General features: G+C 38.8%; 1 protein-coding gene across 1 annotated transcript in view; it reads left to right on the forward strand.

Moving 5' to 3' along the window:
• LOC100245514 (dynamin-2A) overlaps window positions 1-19,410 on the forward strand; it is a 30,376-nt gene that overhangs the window by 10,011 nt on the left and 955 nt on the right. Inside the window, exons 9-21 of the mRNA XM_002268275.4 lie at window positions 6,593-6,694; window positions 6,794-6,913; window positions 7,367-7,450; window positions 7,586-7,713; window positions 10,554-10,638; window positions 10,791-10,929; window positions 11,122-11,198; window positions 13,218-13,274; window positions 17,192-17,333; window positions 17,450-17,595; window positions 17,844-17,957; window positions 18,051-18,118; window positions 19,106-19,278. Coding sequence (XP_002268311.1) covers window positions 6,593-6,694; window positions 6,794-6,913; window positions 7,367-7,450; window positions 7,586-7,713; window positions 10,554-10,638; window positions 10,791-10,929; window positions 11,122-11,198; window positions 13,218-13,274; window positions 17,192-17,333; window positions 17,450-17,595; window positions 17,844-17,957; window positions 18,051-18,118; window positions 19,106-19,278 — 1,435 coding nt within the window. The remainder of the gene's footprint in view (window positions 1-6,592; window positions 6,695-6,793; window positions 6,914-7,366; window positions 7,451-7,585; window positions 7,714-10,553; window positions 10,639-10,790; window positions 10,930-11,121; window positions 11,199-13,217; window positions 13,275-17,191; window positions 17,334-17,449; window positions 17,596-17,843; window positions 17,958-18,050; window positions 18,119-19,105; window positions 19,279-19,410) is intronic.

The following is a 19,410-nucleotide window of genomic DNA, read 5'->3' on the forward strand; positions in this document are numbered from 1 at the left end:
ACAAACCCAAACCCCTAACAAACTAGAACAACCCTCAGCAAGACAATAAGCCTCCCGAAAGCCCACCTGAAGCCATATACTAACAACGAAAACAAGACCGCACCCATGGAGTGAGAAAACTGGACCCCCGCTACTTCCCCCCTTCTCCCTAGTTGTGATATGGGTGCTATTGTAATTCACTGAGCATTCAAGCTTCTAGATTTCCCTCTCCAGATGAGAAGACAAAGATGTACTACCACCCCTTGAAACCTTAACCCCACGACCTTTTCTTGCCTTCATTTTCTTAAACAGAGTAGTGATTTTCTTCTCAAAACCTAACATTGGCAGTCCCAAAAAGCTACTAAACTCAGCAAACTTGCTAGGAATAATCGCAGAGCAAAACTCCTCCCCTCCAAGGCCTTATTTACCTCCTCCCCCTTAATCTCCTCAGCCCTACCCACCACTTGCTTCCCTGAAGAACCCATCCCATCATTCCTTGTGAGATCTAACAGCCTTCCATCTTGGAGCAACAATTGCAGTGACCAAAAACTTGAAAAAGGAGAAGAAGAGAGCCCAGAGGAGTAATTACCTTGAAAGCCAGTCGCTTCATTTAAAAGGGCTTCATTTGCCCCTGAAATCCACTCCACCGGATTTTGACCTCTATCTTTAAGAGAGGATCATCGAAAAGCTCCCAAGAGGAAGTAGTAGCCCTAGGGTTCCTCTACCTCTTTTCTTGTGCACTTAAGCACAAGGAATCCAAAGATGAGGGTTGGGGCACTAATGGCCCAAACTTAAAAGGCCTAACTTGGCTTTCTTTAGACAATACAAAAAGGGCTTTGGTCAGAGGCACGAAGAGGGCCCATAGGCCACACTAGCAAAAGCTAGACGTTTGGTCCTCCTTTCCTCTAAAGAGCCCAAATTGAGGCGCTACCCATTTGAAAGGCCCACAGCCTCAACGGTCTCCCCACTAGGTCCAGTACCTGCTGCAGTTCCCATCCTATCAGCCTTGGGAAGAGACACTACAGAGATGGTCAGCCTGCATCATTTCGATTGTAGAAACTTTCCCTCCCTTTGCAGGGTTCCTCAAGTCTTCCAATGACGCCTGGAAAGTTGCCTTTTCAGAGGACCCTCCTTCCACTCTCTCTATGGCGCGTGACCCAACTTCACCTTCTTCTCCAGGCCCTCATCCACTGTAACTCAGAGGAGGCTCCACCTCACTCCACCAGGGAGGAATTTCCCACCACAATTGAATCGCAAAAACAAAGGTACCCACCACCACTTGTAACAAACTTGGAATCTTCCACCCTCTAATACCAACCAGAACTCTGGCCCACTATAGGTTCCTTCGCTTCGCCATGTCTTCATCAACCGCTACAAAACTCCCACAAGCTTCTCCTAGTCTTTTAAAAAAAACTTTCCCCAAAAGATACAAGGGGGACCTATGATTCTCACCCAAACTTCACTTTTGTCCCTATCCTCCTTGAGACACCCAACCGAGGGGTTCCACCACTCTTAAGAACAAACTTTTACCATCAAACCATTTCACACCCAAGTGAATCACCCTCTTAGCTTCACCAACACCTTCGAACTCAAAAAGGATGAGGAGCCTTCCCAACAAAGCCAAATGGAGCTTCCTTATCAACTTCCAGCTAGACTATGACATTTTCTCAAGACGCTAATGTCTGGGGGTTGATCAAACAACCACACACTACAAGGCTACTTTTAAGAAATTCCTCATTTTTGTCTTGCACCTCCTTTTCCACTTCAATCCATAAGACATTGCAATGCCAACAAAACTGCATGACCTCGCCTTTGGTAGCAAACCCTTTTTCCTTTTGTTGCCCTCATCGGGGGCCAATACCTTCTTGGAAGAAGCAAAAGCGTCCTCCTCTCTTCATATGGCTAAGGAAACACCAAGACTTCTCAGCTTGTTGGACAAAATCTTCCATCCCCTAAGAAAACCTCTTCCTTTAGGAAACACTAAAGAAAACCTTTTTTCTTCCACATACCACATAGAGCAAAACAAAAACCGGCTTGCTCTATTGTTGCGTAACTCAAACAAATAATGTATGTCCCCTTCCACCTAAACCTTTCTGAAGGGTTCCCCATCCTTGATAATGCAACAAGTCTCAACCCCTTCCACCAGCAAAGCCAAGCCCTTTCCATCAAACCTAATCCACGGAGAAAAGTTTGGACCCTTCTCACAAATTTTCCCAAGCACACCTTCCTTTTGACCTCCTCAATTGAAATCTCAAAGGTTTTTGAATCAACATTGAACCAACACTTACCACTGGGAGAATCCACTAACGTTGAGAACCCCCCTCACCTCATCACCATAGATAGTAGGATTTACCCAATTCTCTAACAATGTTAAATATTTGATGAAGCCACCCACTATATGAGCCTTTGTCCTTCTAATGACTATGAAATGACAACATTAAAATTTTCTCTAGTACTAGAAAATTAATCAATGTCCTGTCCCTCAATATGTCCGACTCAAATCAAACCCAACTCGATGTCATGTCGAGAATTCCTAACCCATGCCAAGCCCATGGGCAACTCAGGTTCCAATGGGTTAACAAACAACAGTTATTTTAGAGATTTATAAAATATATGCCATATTATAAAATAAGAAGTTAAAAGCGAAATATTTGCAAAGTCATACAATAAATTATTAGTATTGTTCAATCTAATTGGGAAGCAGTATATAGACCAAAAGGTTAAGATATCAAAGGGACGAACATTGCTTTAGGTCCATTTTGGTAGGGTATGGGTTAGCTTCTAAGTAATAATTAAATGATCATTTCCTCTATTTTGGAGAAGGTTTCTCCACTTTTAATTAGAGTTTGTACATTTTGGGAAATGTCCCTCATCCTTCAATTGTACTTTTAATTGATATAAATAATTTTTTTTTCCTAATAAAATAAAATAAATAATTTGTTATTAATTTTTTTTATAAATAAATAATTAAATTAAATGAAAGAAAAGAGCCGCCAAAAAACAGCCCCAAGTATACAAGATAACAAACCTCCCTTCACCTCCAAGGCTCAACCACAAGAGTATAGAAAGAACTTTAACAAACTCAACCAATACCCAACTATTCAAAAAATCAAATCATCGACAAATAATTTGTTACTAATTTAACATATATGGCTACTAATTAACTCAAAACTTTAACTTTCAAAGATCTTTAACAATTAAAGAAAGATGATAAATTTATTAATTGGGTTGCTCACAACTTTCTTATCGTCTAATTAAAAAGTAAGAAAGTTTAAAGGTATTTCTTATATCTTTTTTCAATGTTTTTTATATTTGAATAATACAATATAAAGCTTAATTAAAAGCAAATGAATAAATAATGTGTGGGTTTGGGTGTAGATAGGTTGCCCGCATCTTTAACCCACGCCAATCCTAATATTTTTGGGTTGGTATTTTTCTAACCTAAGCTCAACCCTAACCTATTCAAACCTTGTCCGTGCCAACCTGAACACTAAGTTAGGTATAGTTGGGCAGGTTGGACCTGCCCAAGTTGCAATTATAGTGGTGACTATGCATGGGAGGATGTCTCAATGAACCTCTTGGACATGCAGAGAAGTTTCCAATCTAATAATATAAGGCTTGAGAGCGTCTTGTTAATGCTTCACTGGTAGAGGTCCAAAGGAGGGAAGAAGAGTTACTTGGTAAATGGAATTGGAGATTCGCTTCTGATAAGGAGGCTCTTTGGAAGCAAGTGCTGGTGGCAAAATATAGTCAAGAGGATTACGGTTGGAGGACCAAAAAGGCTATGGGTGCGTTTGGGGTGGGGGTGTGGAAGGAGATTTTAAAGGAAGCTAGCTGGTGTTGGGAAAATGTGGTGTTCAAAGTGGGGAAAGGCAATAAAATCAGGTTCTGGACTGACACGTGGTGTGGGGATATAGCGCTGTCCCAAAGGTTCTCGCACCTCTACATCTTGGCAGCCCATAGAAACGCGTCAGTTGAAGACATGTGGGACCAGAATGTTGGAGAAGGAGGCTGGAACTTGAGATTTATTAGGGATTTTAATGATTGGGAGGTGGAGATGGTAGGTGAGTTGCTCCAAGTGTTGAGGGGATTCAGGATTACTTGGGAGGAAGATTCGGTTTTTTGGAAGGGAGGGGGAAATGGGCAGTTTAGAGTGAAGGAAGCGTACAGTCGGTTGGATAGGCTTATGGATGTCGTCTTCCCAAAAAACAAAATTTGGATGGAGAGAGTTCCAACTAAAATCATGTTTTTTGCGTGGGAAGCTACTTGGGGAAAGATTTTGACTCTTGATAGGCTCCAAAAGAGAAGATGGCAGCTCCCTAATCGGTGTTTTTTGTGTGCTTGCAAAGCGGAAAGTGTGAATCACATTCTTATTCATTGTATAGTGGCCAGAGTGCTATGGGATTTAGTGTTGGGTTTAGTTGGGGTCAAGTAGGTGTTCCCTAAAACTGTAAAGGAGGTTTTATATAGTTGGGGGGGGGGGGGGTGCTTTTGTGGGGAAAAAAAGGAAAAAGCTTTGGAATTCCATTCCGTTATATATTTTTTGGACGGTTTGAAAGGAAAGGAATAGACTAGCATTTAGGGTTGGAGGGGGGGGGGGGGAGTTAACAATTCAGAGGTTTAAATATTCTTTTGTATGTAATATTTGGGGTTGGGCTAAATTGTATATGGAAGAGGAGCCGCATTCCCTTTTAGGATTCCTGGAGTGGCTTGCCTCCAGTTAAGGGGTGGTTTGTTTTTGGCCTTTTTGCTTGTAAGGCTTTAGCTACCTTGTATACGTCCTATATACTTTGGGGCTTTTTAGCCTTCTTTTATTGAATTCTGTGATTGCTTATCAAAAAAAAAGGAAGAAGAGTGAAACAAGTTCCAAACTGTATCTGTCGTCTTCCAAACATTCTAAAAATTTCCTTGCATTTCTTTCCTAGTATATCATCCAAATCAAATAGAGGCTAGCAATACTCCTTAGAAGCTTGCCTCTAGAATGACCCCTATAGCTTTTGAATGAAATGACTAGGATCTTTGACACCTTATAGGATGGGACCTAGTTGATCCAACAAGGACAAACGATCTATGCCACAAACCTCAGGCAATTGAGCAATGAATGAAAAAAGATGATCAATCTGCGCTTCACTCTCCTTGCACATGACGCCTACATCTGGATTTATAGCTTTGTAAGTCCTCCGCTTGTGGAGTATAGCCTTGGTATCAACCCTCTTATTAGCTAGAAGCCACATAAAAGCCTTTACTCTAAATGGCGTTTTAGGTTTCCAAGTAATTTTAGCAGGAGCAAAAAAGATGGAAATGGTAGAATGAGAAAAAACTTTGAAGAATGAACTAACTGAGAACAAACCCAAGAAGGTCAAAGGCCAAATCCTTGCATTAGGGTAGGAAGATGATTGATACACTTGATCTATAGGAGACATATGGAGAATTAATTCTGCAATTTTATGATCGAAGGGCTTTTGGTGGAAACTAAAATTCCATGACGAAGTAGGGAAGGAGAGGATGAAATAGTAGAGATAGGGGAATTTCTTGTCTTGCCACCCAAAAGAGATTGGGTACTGAAAATGCAAAGGTTAATCACCCAACCAAGTGTCTTTCCAAAATCAAATCTTTGTACCATCACCCACTGAAACTGAGTAAAATAAGAAAAATCAGAGAAGATGTCAGTATTAACCTTTCAGGGACAATAGTGCTTTCATCTGATAATCATGTTGGCATCCCATCCATTAAAATGTGACCCAAAAATACTTAGAACAATATTGTGCTACATATTGTTGTTCTCTCTAGGAAACTTCCACAACCACATCTGTAAGAGGGCTCTAATCCTCAAGGATACCACCAGCCCTTCTCTTTCCTCTTGGGCTTGCACACCTGGTCCCTACCAAATCCCGACCAGAGAAAATCTTTCTGTAAATGCTCAATCTCAGAAGTCACTTTGATTGGAGGTTTGAAAATTGATGGGAAATAAAGTAATAAACACAATTGCACAAGAGTTATTCTGCCACCAAATCTGATCAAAAAAATTCTGCCACCAAAAGACAAGTAGGCTATTCTATTTCCTTTTTTTTTTTTTTCTGTGACCTCTCATCCTTATATATTCTTTTATGTTTTAAGAATATTTTTCTGTGACATTATATTTTAATAATCTTTCAGTTTCCAATCCAAATAGTAATAATAATGGTGCATATGGTTGATATTTCAAAAGTAAATTGACTCTCAAGGTTTTGGGTGAATGCCTACTAAGAGCTTTATATTTTTTGGGTATGAGCTTAAGGTCTCTGATGCTTGTTCCTGGAGGCATTTTCCTTGAAGCTTGCCATATCCCCTTTTTGTAAGCATGATTATTACCCTATTTTTACAGAACACATAATTTACTTATTCTGAATGTTTGGTCGGATACCAGTTGACTACATGAGTGTATTCTCCACTAATACTGTCGCTTTTGTCATGGTCATGGTTTTTGAAGTTTGCTGTACTGTTACCATGTGTGTCATTCAGCACTACATGATTTTCTAGCATTGACTGCTATCAACCTTGTGCACCATTAGACATTACAACAGAATCTGTTCTACTGCCCATTATTAGCTGCTGTCATAAATTTTCTTTGCAGGGTAGCGGTTGGAAAGTTGTTGCAAGTTTTGAAGGCAATTTCCCCAACAGGATCAAGCAGCTACCTTTAGATAAACATTTTGATATAAACAATGTCAAAAGAGTATGGTTCTCTTTTATTCACATTCCAACTTTTGTGCCTTTTAAATATGTTGTTGTAAGGCCTTTATTGTTTGCAATGTTCCTTTTCAATTGATACCAGATTGTGCTAGAAGCAGATGGTTATCAACCTTATCTTATATCTCCAGAAAAAGGTTTAAGGTCTCTAATAAAAATTGTCCTGGAGCTGGCGAAAGAGCCATCACGCCTTTGTGTTGATGAGGTAACCATATCACTCTCCAGTTGAATGTTCAAGTTTATGCACCAGGGACTGTAGTCCTGCATTGTTTATTTTATTTTATTTTATCTTTTTAGACTTTTTGTGTCACTTTATCTTCAATCTGTACACAATTCTGCTGTTCATCAAACTGGGTAATAACTAAAGCCACCTATTGGGTTATAAAAACCTCGAGTGGTGAATGCCATTATCCTTTATATTTATCTATTGAAAAATCAACACTGTTTTCATTGTCCTGTCATCTTTTCAATGTTTCATATTCCCCCTCTTTATGCAAGGGGGACTTTTATGTGGAAGAAAATGCACTACAAATCTTTTTGAGTGATTTGGTGATCTTTTGTACTGCATGTTCTTCTATGATTTTTTCTAAACATGTAGCTTCTTGCTGTATTTTGCTTATGCCACCCTTTAAGCTCACTATTATTGTTGCCAAAATAGGTGCACCGTGTGCTTGTTGACATAGTCTCTGCTGCTGCAAATGCTACACCGGGCCTGGGAAGATACCCTCCTTTTAAGAGAGAGGTAATCATGCTGCAAATGCTGCCCCTTTTTTTTTTTAAGAGATTCCCTCCTTTGATATGTTTAATTTGATATTTTTCAAGTTCAAGTTTGTTGGCTTTTGTGGTACAACTCACTTGTCATAAATTTTTAAACCAGGTTGTGGCAATTGCATCTACTGCACTGGAAGGGTTTAAGAATGAGGCAAAGAAAATGGTTGTTGCACTTGTTGATATGGAGCGTGCATTTGTTCCCCCTCAGCATTTCATCCGTCTGGTGCAAAGGCGGTATGCTAAATGTTAAATTGATGAGAGATGATTTATATTATATCTTTTATAAATTTCATTGAGAGTAAAAAATCTGCAAAATTTTACACCTATTGTGTTTTTTTTATGCTGGTTCGGGAAGCTTTTTCTCTATTTAATTTGGCAGTTTTTTTATGGGTGTTTTGATTTTGATTGTTAAAGCATTGCAAAATAATTTTAGGCTCTTTGCATGAACTTTGAGTTATTGTTATACGTCATTGGTTACTAGACTTGAAGAGGACTAGTTGGGTGTTCAAACTTGTTCAGATGGCTCACATGATTCAATTTTAGGATATAAATCGAAGACAAATTAAATTGCAAATAATTTCTTCTAGTGCTGGTGTTACTTAGGGAAGAAAATGCCTTCAAATATGATGGAGTTTAACTATGGAAAAGTTGTTTCTATGTTGATTATGTGGAATCCTTGGGTACCAACAAAAGTGGATTTTTTTCTGTCTGAGAGGCAGTTTGGGGCAGGATTCTCACCATAGATCAGCTGAAAAAGAGGGGTTGGACCTTACTGAACAAATGCTTCTTATGTAAAAAGGAGGAAGAATTAGCAGATCATCTTTTGCTTCATTGCTCCAAGATAGGAATCTTATGGCAGTTAGTCTTCTTTTTGTTTGTGGTAGAATGGGTAATTCCAGATTCAGTTAAAGGGACCCTCTTCAGCAGGCAGGTGAACTTTGTGGAGAAGAAAAGAAAAAAAACTTGGAAAGCTGGCCTTTTAATCATTTTTTGGACTGTTTGGAGGGAGAGAAATAGGAGTTGCTTTGAGGATGTGGAAAATCAGATCAAGCATTAAAACTCTCCCCCTTTTGCTTACTTTTGGAGTGGGTGAGGGTCGGCTTAAATGATGCACTATGTCTATGGCAGACCTAGTTGACTGGCTTGGTGTTATGTAAAGGAAGGGATATTGCTTTTGGCTATTTTTTGTATTGTTTTTGTTCTTGCCTTGATGGCCTTGTATATGTTCCATGTACTTTGGTGTGTTTTTTTAGTAGGCATTGTTTATATATGTTTTTGCTTGCTTATCAGTAAAATAAAATTCTATGTTGATCAATAAAAATAGAAAATATGCAGTGTGTAAATTATGTGGAAAGCCAATTGATTGAAAGTGTTGATTCAGCATGCATAAACTTCCTATCCAAAAAACCACCACAAGATTTAGGGGTGCACCAATGATTTACTTGTTTGAACTGGGGAGCACCAAAGGGACTTTCTTTGGGGCGGTGGATCTTTGGAAAGAAAGTCACATTTAGTGAATTAGGCCATTGTTTGTTCATAGAAGAGTCAGGGGGGCCTGGGAGTTAGGCGTCTCCCCGCACTCAACAAGGCCTAACTTTGAAAATGGAACTGACATTTTGCTACGAAAATGGAGGTTTTTCAGAGGCAAGTTGTTTGTGGTAAATATGAATAGGATGAAGGGGGTTGGACTTCTAAGGACGTGAGAGATGTGCATGAGGTTGGGTTATGGAAGGCCATGAGAAGATTGGGGGATCCATTAATAGTAGAGTCTCCTTCTTTGCAAGTAATGGGAGGAGGGTAAAGTTTTGGAAGGATATTTGGTGTGGGAATGAGCTTTTGAGCGTTTCTTTTCCTTCCTTATTTGTCATAGATAGCTTAAAAGAGGCGTGGTGGTGGATTTGTGGACTTATGGACTTATGGACTTAAGCAGGTGATAGGGGTGTTTGGACCCCTAGATTCTCTAGGCATCTAAATGATTGGGAGATTGGGGGTGTGGAGTGTTTCTTGTTGAGGTTGCATGATAAGGTGGTGAATAGGGAAGGAGACGATGATGTGATTTGGTTGGAGTCAAAAAGTGGAACTTTCTTTGTTAAGTCTCCTTACGCTATTCTAGAGCTTGGGAGATCAATGCCTCTTTCAATAGGAGTTGTTTGGAATTCACAAGTTCCTCCTAAAGCAAGTTTTTTTGCTTAGAAGGCGTTTTGGGGAAAAGTTTTGACTCTAGATTAGCTATAGAGGAGAGGGTGAGTGTTGGCTAATAGATGTTTTCTTTGTCATATCCAAGAGGAGTAAATTGACCACATTTTGCTGCATTGTGATAAGGTGAGGATCTTGAAGTAGCTTTTGTTGTCCCTTTTTGGTGTTTCTTGGGTGTTGCCTTCCCCTCTATAAAAGAGACTCCGCTAGGGTGGTGTGGTGCCTTTGTTGGAAGGAAACAAAGAAAAGTGTGGGGAGCAGCTGCCTTTTCTAGACAATTTGGAAGGAGAGAAATAGAAGATCCTTCGATAATGAGGAGTTTTTCGACCAAAGGGTAAAAACCATGTTTCTTTGTAACTTGTTGCCTTGGACCAAGTTGTATGTAGGTGAAGAACCATTGTCTTTAATCAACTTTATTGATTAGTTGGGTTCTTATTGAGGGAGGGAGTAGTTTTTTGTTGCCCTTGTCCTTTTTGCTGCCTTTTGGCAACCGTTGTATACGTTCTATGTGCTTTGGTGTGCCCTTTTTGGTGCTTTATTAATATTATTTGTATTTACCTATCAGAAAAGGAAAAATGATTCACTAGCTAGAAGAGATGGTCAAATATAACACAATGAGGGAAAGTAAGTTGAATTGTAGAACCTCATAAATGCCTGAGTGCTTCCATTTTATCTATCAATAAATAAATAAATAAATGCCTGAGTGCCACATTGTTTACTGGAGATAAAATGATATATTGAGTTACCATTTATGTGGTTTTCCATTATATTGTATGTCTTTTTGTTGTAGAATAACTATGCCTTTTTTTGCAGTTCTCTAAAGTTATCCTATAGTTGATATTTTACAATCCATTTGATTCTTGTTTAACTTTCGACAGGATGGATAGGCAACGCCGTGAAGAAGAAGTAAAAAACCGCTCCTCAAAGAAAGGACTTGATGCAGAGCAATCCATTCTGAATAGGGTACTCTTATCTTTCTCTAATAAGTTGAATTCTTAAATCCATGATTTTTTATTTAATAATGTTTTTATGTGTTTATAAACAAGAATTCATGATGTTGAATTTTTCTTTTGGTGGCATTCCTTTTCAATTTTCTGCTCTGTGCCCTTTTTTAGGCTACTAGTCCTCAAACAGGAGGTCAACAAACTGGAGGAAGTTTAAAGACCATGAAAGATAAATCCAGTCAGCAAGATAAGGAGGGACAAGAGGGCCCAGCCTTGAAGACTGCAGGGCCTGGTGGGGAGATAACAGCAGGTGCTTGAGCGAACAATCAGCATTTTAACTTTTGTGGTTCTAAAAAATATGGAATTGTACTATCTACCTGCAGTCAACAGTTGTTGGACATGCCTTCTCTACATCATCAGTAGAGTGTTGGAGAAGGCTTGCATAATTGGTATATTTATTTATTTTATTAACTTGTCATCGATTTTTTATTTTTATCTGCAGGATTTTTATTGAAGAGAAGCGCCAAAACAAATGGATGGAGTAGGCGATGGTTTGTTTTAAATGAGAAAAGTAGTAAGGTAGGTAATGTAGTATTTCCACCAACCAAAAGTGTAATTACAGTTTGCTTGAACACATTTTTGAAATGAATCATGTACCATGTCTTTGGTGCAGTGATCCTCTGAAATGATTTGTCTTGCTTCTTATTGAATAATCTTCATCTGGATATTTTCCTTTTGACAATTGTGAAAGTTTAGACCAAACATTTAAAAGCTCCTTTTTGTGTCTATATTAGGATTGGGTTAGATTGTACATCGGGGATGGTTCTTTGTTGATGTTAGATTTTGTGGATTGGTTAAGTTCTTCTTAGGGTGCGATTGCTAGTTTTTATGTATTCACACCTCCTTTCTCTTTGGTTGCTTTGTATACGTTGTGTGTACTTTTTGTTTTTAATACATTTGCTTTTTCCTATAAAAAAAAAAAAATCTATCTTTTCTCAACATCTATATGCTTATTTTTTTTAAAATATCATAATAAATCTTTACACAACTCTTCTTGCTAGTAAGATGGGAGTTGGTGTGTTTAAGTAAGAAGAAAGGAGGTTTGGGGGTCAAATGCCTTTCCATTCTCAACAAGGCTCTTCTTGCTAAATGGAATTGGCGTTTCGCAAATGAGAGAGAGGCTTTGTGGAATCAAGTGATTAGAGGGAAGTATGGAGAAGATAGAGGGGGTTGGTGCTCTCGGGAAGTGAGAGAGGCTCATGGTATGGGGTTGTGGAAAGGAATAAGGATGGATTGGGAGTTGGTGAGCGATAGGATGGTTTTCATTGTTGGTAACGGGAGGAGGGTGAGATTTTGGAGGGATAGATGGTGCGGGGATTCTCCTTTGTGTATGTCTTTTCCTTCTCTTTTCGCTTTGACTGTTGAGAAGGAAGCGTGGGTGACAGATATTTGGGACCCTTTGGCTGAGGGGGGTTGGAACCCTTGTTTTTTAAGAGCTTTCAATGATTGGGAGGTAGAGGAGACGGAAAGATTTTTGGAGCGGCTACATGGTAAGAGAGTTATTGAGGATGTGGAGGATATGGTGTCCTGGACTGAAACTAAGAGTGGTAAATTCTCGGTCAAGTCTCTCTATGTTGCCCTTGAAGCAGGTTGTTCATCTCTGTTTCCTTCAAGCTATATTTGGAATGTGAATGTGCAACCCAAGATTAGTTTCTTTGCATGGGAGGCTACGTGGGGCAAAGCCTTAACCTTGGATATGGTCCAGAAAAGAGGATGGGCATTGGCAAATAGATGCTTTATGTGTCTTGAGAAAGAGGAGACCATAAACCATCTTCTCCTTCATTGTTCAAGAACAAGGGTGTTATGGGATCTACTTTTTACTCTATTTGGGGTGTCTTGGGTATTGCCTTCTTCAGTTAGAGAGACCCTTCTAAGCTAGAATGATTTTTTCTTGGGCAAAAAATGCAAGAAGGCGTGGAAAACTGCTTCTCTTCACATTTTTTGGACGGTTTGGAAGGCGAGGAATAGATTGGCATTCAAGGATCAATTTAGCGATTGAAACACTCTTTTATCCTTTCTTTTTGGTCTGAGACTAAGTTGTTCATAAATGATTGCCCTCTAACTATAGTTAATTTTATTGATTGGTTGGGCTCTAATTAGGATTGTGTTGTTGGGCTATCTTTGTTTTTTGGCCTTGTTGGAGGCGGGTGTATAGGTATTGTATACCTTGAGTCGCTTTTTTAGCGTCTCTTTTATATATGAAATCTTATTTACTTATCAAAAAAAAAGAAAAAAATCTCTACACAAAGCTATAAAGTGGATACTTCTAAAACCTTAAATATGCATTTGCATGTCTTTAACAGTGTAGATTCTCTCATAATCCTTGAGTAAAAGAAGGGGTAAATAATTCTGATCCAAAAAAGAAGGGATGAATAATTCTATCCCTGTTTTAAACTTAAACATCCCCATCTTTGTGTCTCAGGGTATGTTGAGGCTTATGATGTGTTTTTATTTTCATATTTGCCACTGATATTTGCTATTTTTTTAGAATTACTTGTTTATATGTGTGATATGTTTGATGTCGACCTTATTTTGCAGCTTGGATATACCAAAAAACAAGAAGAAAGACATTTTCGTGGTGTTATTAATTTGGAGGTAAGAAGTCCCCTTTACTTTCATGAGATACGAACAAACAGTGGCTTGTTTGCCTTTTGTGCTTGACCATGGATACTAAGATTTAAGTGTTGTATTCTTTGAGTTGTTTATCTCTTACCAAGTCTTCCAAATAAAGTTACAAACCGGCATCACTTCCAAATTCAGGTAGCCAATTGGTCCCCTTTAGTTTTTGAACTCTTACAGTTGCATCAGGCTTCTTTAGAGCAAGTTATATTCGTAACTATCCGATATCCTCTTACATTTTACCTTTTAGTAAATGACAGTCCTTATAAAAATTGTCAGCCCAATTTAATAAAATATGGCATTATACATTGTTAGAGTTTTGAAAGAAAATGAACTGGGTGTTTATTTTATTTTTTATTTTTTTGATAAGCAATTAATATGATTTTTATAAACAAGTGCCAAAGAGATGACGCATCATTGTATATAGGAGATATACAATGAGCACCAAATGACGCAAGCAAAAGAGAACACAAAAAACAATTCTCCCTCTTAGTAAGAACCCAACCAATTTACAAAATTATATAAAGACATGGAACCTATATCTATGTGCATCTTCATGTACAAAAACAAATTTCTAAGAAAAGAACTCTTCAAAGCTTGATTTGATTGCTCCTCATTGTTAAATGATCTTTGATTCCTTTCTTTCCAAGTGGTCCAAATGATGCACAATGGAGTTGCTCTCCAACCTTCTTGCGTCTTTTACCCACAAAAGATCCATGGTTCCCTAAGAGTGTCCCTTTATCCATAGCAACTTGCACCCGATGAATACCAAATAGTGCAAACAACAACTGCTAGAGGACCCTTTCCTCGCAAAAGCAAAAAAGAATATGATCTATGGATGCTTCCTCGACTTTACCAAGGAAACATCTATTAATCAAAGACCACCTATTCTCTGGAGCTGATCTAGTGTCAACACCTTCCCTAAACTATCTTCCCAAGTGCAAAAGACTTACTTTAGAGGACACCAATGAATTCCAAATTACACTTATTGGAAATGAAATTGATTCTTTAGGTTCCAAAGCAACATATGAAGACTTAACCAAGAACTTATTGTTTCTTGAGTTCAACCACACCACCTTGTCTTCCCTATTTACCACCACTCCTTGTAACCTTGGAAATAATTCCTCTACATTGTCCAATTCCCAATCAGTTTAAAAGTTTAGATAAACAAGGATTCCAATGATGCCTCTCACTTATCTGATCCCATAAATCCGCTACCTAGGCCTCTTTTAAAATGACTAAGGCATATAAAGAAGAGAATGAAACATACAAAGACTCATCCTTACACCATTTATTCTTCTAGAGCTTCACCCTCCTCCCATTACTCACCACAAAGGAAGGTTTATTATAGAAAGCGTTCCAATCCTTCCTAATATATTTCCATGGCCTGACCCATACTTGTTTCTCTCTTCACAAGATTGCTAACCACCCTCATCCTCCCCATATTTTCCCCCCTAGTTACCTCAATAAGAACTTAACCAATCAACGAAATCAAATAAGGACATTGGGTCTTTAACCATATACAACTTGGTCCAAGACAACATATCACAAAGAAACAAGCTATTGTGGAGGAATCTTATCAAAGCCATAACCAATCATAACCAAAACTCATGCAAGAATTACAAATTTCTGTTCCATAGTTAGACTACATAATGTGTGGAATGCTTCAAAAATTATCAATGAGAAGAACCTTTATTTTAACCCTTGAGATGGTTATAAAAGAGTGACACTACTTAACCTAGTTTGACAAGAAACACAAGTTTTTTATTTAAGAATGCTCTCCCTTGTGCCCAAAAGGAAGATGCTTGAATTTCTTCATATAAGTAGAGTTGTATTCCCTTCCTTGGATGGCAATGTTTGTTGTATTCAAGGGTAGATTCCCATTCCGTTTTACTTGTTCTAAAGCTTGTGGATGCATCAAAACTAGTGAAGTGGCAATAATTATTTTTAGAGTTGGGTTAGGGATGTCCCTAGTGTCATAAGCATGAAATCTACCTCCAAATATTTTTACGTTGTGCAGTGCTTAGAAGCCCTCTGAGCCATCTCTTTTCAACCCCCATGAGATATACAATGGAAGAGCACACAAGACAACTTACAGGGGAAACCATCCCCCCACCCCCTCCAAGCTTGTATTAACTCTCAAATTGTTACAAGAAGCCTTCTTTGAACTAGATATCCACAACTTTCCTTGATGGGTTTATATAGAGAAGCCCTAAGAAGGCACACTATATATAGTCACCAAACACTACCCACATTTTAGGAATCAACCTACTAACCCCACTCACATCTAGGTAATGGTTCCTCTCATGGCTTCAGCTATTGCCATATGTCTAGCAGTTGCATTGCTTGCCTCTACTCGTATTGTTTGCCACTTGTCACATCAATTGTATTGTTTGCTTCTGTTTATGCCACTTATACGATGCTCAACAATCCACTTGTTCTTGGTCATGTCATCTTTATAGGTCCTTGCAAAGATTTGCTTGGTTTGTGTCATTTGACCTATGTTAGATGCATTGCAACATCCCATGTGGGATGCTTTGCAACACCCTATGTCAAATGTCATCTTCTTGATGTGCCAACAGCCCCTTGCTCGGGCTTCCTTCAATGCCAAGGTGCCACACCCTTATGCTTCTAGTTGTCTTGCTGTTAGTGTCCTACTATCTTGGCTTGGTCCCTCACTGATATCAATTGTTGCATCATGTTGAACCTACATGTGCCACTTAGCCCACGCTTGCTCCACATGCTTGTTGCAACATTGCCTTTATGTGCTAAGCTCTTTTCTCAGCCCATGGCTTGTGTATGTTGCATTGTTGGCTCATGCACACCAACCTTGCTGATTCCTTTCATTGGAGGCATGTGTAGCGTATGTTTAATGCCACAACCACACCTTGTGGCACTTTATCTATAGGTTGCACCAAACTCATGGTATTGCGCCTATATGTGTGTGTTAGCAAGGCTCACTGTTGCACCTTGCTAATATCCGAGGCTCCATGTTGTGCTCTTGGTATGACAAATATCATCGTCACCCACATTCTATTACCAACCCTTGGAGAGTTACCCCCTTTAGAGAGCTTTTTAAATATTTCTAATTCCATCAAGAAGAGATATCATAATTGCTTTGACAAACATAACAAATTTTTTGTAATTAAAAAAAATAAAAATTTGAACACGTATTCCTGAACTTCGAAACTCCTCGGGGCATTCCCTTCAAGGGAAAAATCTCAACCCAATAAAATTCTACACTTGAATTCTAGTTGAGTCGAGCCACCTACATGGTGCCTTGTGTGTGCATACCCATGTGCTACCACCCTTATGTCACAATTGAGCCACTACCTGACACTCCTTGCATTGACAAGCTGCTTAGCATCATAGGCATCCCTACTTGCCATCTTATTTTGAATATGGCATGTCAACCTGCATGTGATAGGTGGTCATGGGTGTAAGCTGGCATCACATGAGGCCTTGACACCACATCAACTTAATCAAGGTGTTGATGCTTGGCCATTATGTGAGAGGTTTTGGAAATTGACCCTAAGCCAGCCAGCCAGCTAGCCAGGGACTATGGTTGAACTTAGTCTTTCTTGGCTGAGTTTTCATTTTTCTCCAGCTTAGGTTTTCTTTATAGGATGTGAAAAATGGTGAATCTATGCTTCCCTCATTTGGTTCTATTGAAATGCTATGACATGGCAAGGCCATATTGTATGTGCCATCTTGTGGATATATAATATATATATTTTAGTTTTGACGGTTGCATGGGGTTTTAGAAACTTTAATGAAGATGAATGGTTAAGGTCGTGTGTGATCCTAATCTACATTAGGGCTCATTTTTTAAAAATAATGGAAGATGCATTGCTAGTGGATTTGTCTCCAAATCTGTTGGATAAACTGTGCAGGAATGCAACATTGAAGAAATTGCTGATGAAGATGAACCCCCACCAAAAAGTTCCAAAAGTAAAAAGGAAAATGGACCAGAGAAATCACCCAGTCTTGTCTTCAAAATAACCAGCAAAGTTCCATATAAGACAGTTCTGAAAGGTACGTTTTTCATCTTTTGATTGTACTTTTGGTCCTGCTTGTGGACTGTTGTCATTTTCCCCTCTCCTATTTAATTACAAGTGATTTTACACTTAAATTTTCCATTTATCATGCAGCTCACAGTGCTGTTGTGTTAAAGGCTGAGAGCGCAGTGGATAAGGCTGAGTGGTTAAACAAATTGAGAAATGTTATTCAGCCTTCAGGTCAAGTGAAGGGTGAATCTGGTCTTACCATGCGGCAAAGTCTTTCTGATGGTTCTCTTGTGAGTCCTTTTGAAATGTTTTTTCCTTTTCTTTTTGGCACAATTCTATAGCACAACTAGTTGCTATGGAGCTTACCTGCATTTGGTCTTGTGTTTCTTGATATAATTGTGGTTAATTTAGAACTTTGGTGCTTCTGCCATCTTTGACTTCTGTACTGGCCCCAGAACATAAATTCTATAGTTCACATTTTTTCATTTGTTATTAGGTCTTTTGTGGTTACTGTTTGGTTGCCTTGAAAATTTTATAGGATACAATGGCCAGAAGACCTGCCGATCCAGAAGAAGAGCTCCGATGGATGTCTCAAGAAGTGCGTGGTTATGTTGAAGCTGTTCTGAACAGCCTTGCTGCCAATGTCCCAAAAGTCGGTTTGTTTTCTTAAATCCATTATGATTCATGTATTTTGTTGCTTTTGTAGTTCTCTGAGTCTTCTTTATTACCTGTTCTGGTTGAGCAGGCAGTTGTCCTTTGCCAAGTAGAAAAATCCAAGGAAGATATGCTTAATCAGTTATACAGTTCTGTCAGGTTGGTACTCTTTGCCGTATGGATACACGCAATTCTCTAAATGCCTTAATATATATGTTATCAAAAAGAGGAAGTATGAATGCTTTACTATCGGAATACTTTTGGTTGTTTGTGTTGGTAAATTTTTTTATAGATAGCAGAAACTCTCAGAGGAAGTGCCCAAGAGGGCACAAATCATGTAAAAGAGAGTGAATACTCAGATTAGGGAAACTAAAACAGAACATATAAGAGAGAAGGCAATTCAGAACTCCCTAGACCCTCTTGCTACCCAAACAGCTAATCAGCTCTAGAAATATTGTCTCCTAGGAGGCCAGCATTTATGCTGGGATGCAGCACATCTGCTAGGCAATAAAGATGGGAGTAAGGAGTAAGGACTAGCCACATTTAGAATCCTTCAATGATTCATCCTGCTCTCATCTTTTCCAGCTTAGTTATCTTGCACCTCATAAAATCAATTCCAAGAAATCTCCCGCCACCTCTAATTCCCAAACCTGGAACTAACTCACTACCTGGCTTCCACATACCACTCACTTCAATTCTGTTGATGCCTCTGCATCCCTAGTGATGGAATATGAGCACAATACAAAGATATTGAAGTATCTCAACTTTTTTAACTGTTACATAGAAATTATATATGTGATGGAATTTATTTTGGCTCCATTTCTAGCAGAGAATGAGTTTTATGGGAAAAAAATTGCACCATTCTCCATCAGCATGCATGAAGAACATCTAAAGAATAAAATGGAAAAATATCTATTCTATCCTCTTGACAGGTTGTAAGAGGGGTGAACTGGTAGAGACGTAATCTTAAAGAATTTTTACATGAATTGGTTGCATGATGAATGGTGTCTGGTATACCCTATTTTGCATTTAACACATCATGAAGCTGACACCTAAACACTACCTTAATTATTCAATACCTTCTCTTTTCCTGTCTGAATTTTTTTTCATTAAAAAAATTGCAATTGTTTATACATTGGTTCTCAGTGCCCAAAGCACCGCAAGGATTGAAGAACTACTTCAGGAGGATCAGAATGTGAAACGAAGGAGGGAGCGTAACCAGAAACAGTCCTCTCTTCTTGCAAAGCTCACAAAGCAGCTTAGCATCCATGACAACCGTGCAGCTGCTGCTTCTAGCAGCTGGTCCAATGGTGGTGCAGGTATTATAGCTGTTACTGTTTAACTGACCGTTTGATCGAGCCTTAGAATTATAGGGTTGTCGTGACATTATGTTAAAGCACGGCTCAGGAGTGGGTGCATTTGGCATGCAGGAATAGGAATAGAATGAGAAT

Source organism: Vitis vinifera, chromosome 12 (assembly GCF_030704535.1).
Source record: "Vitis vinifera cultivar Pinot Noir 40024 chromosome 12, ASM3070453v1".
Lineage (NCBI taxonomy): Eukaryota > Viridiplantae > Streptophyta > Magnoliopsida > Vitales > Vitaceae > Vitis > Vitis vinifera.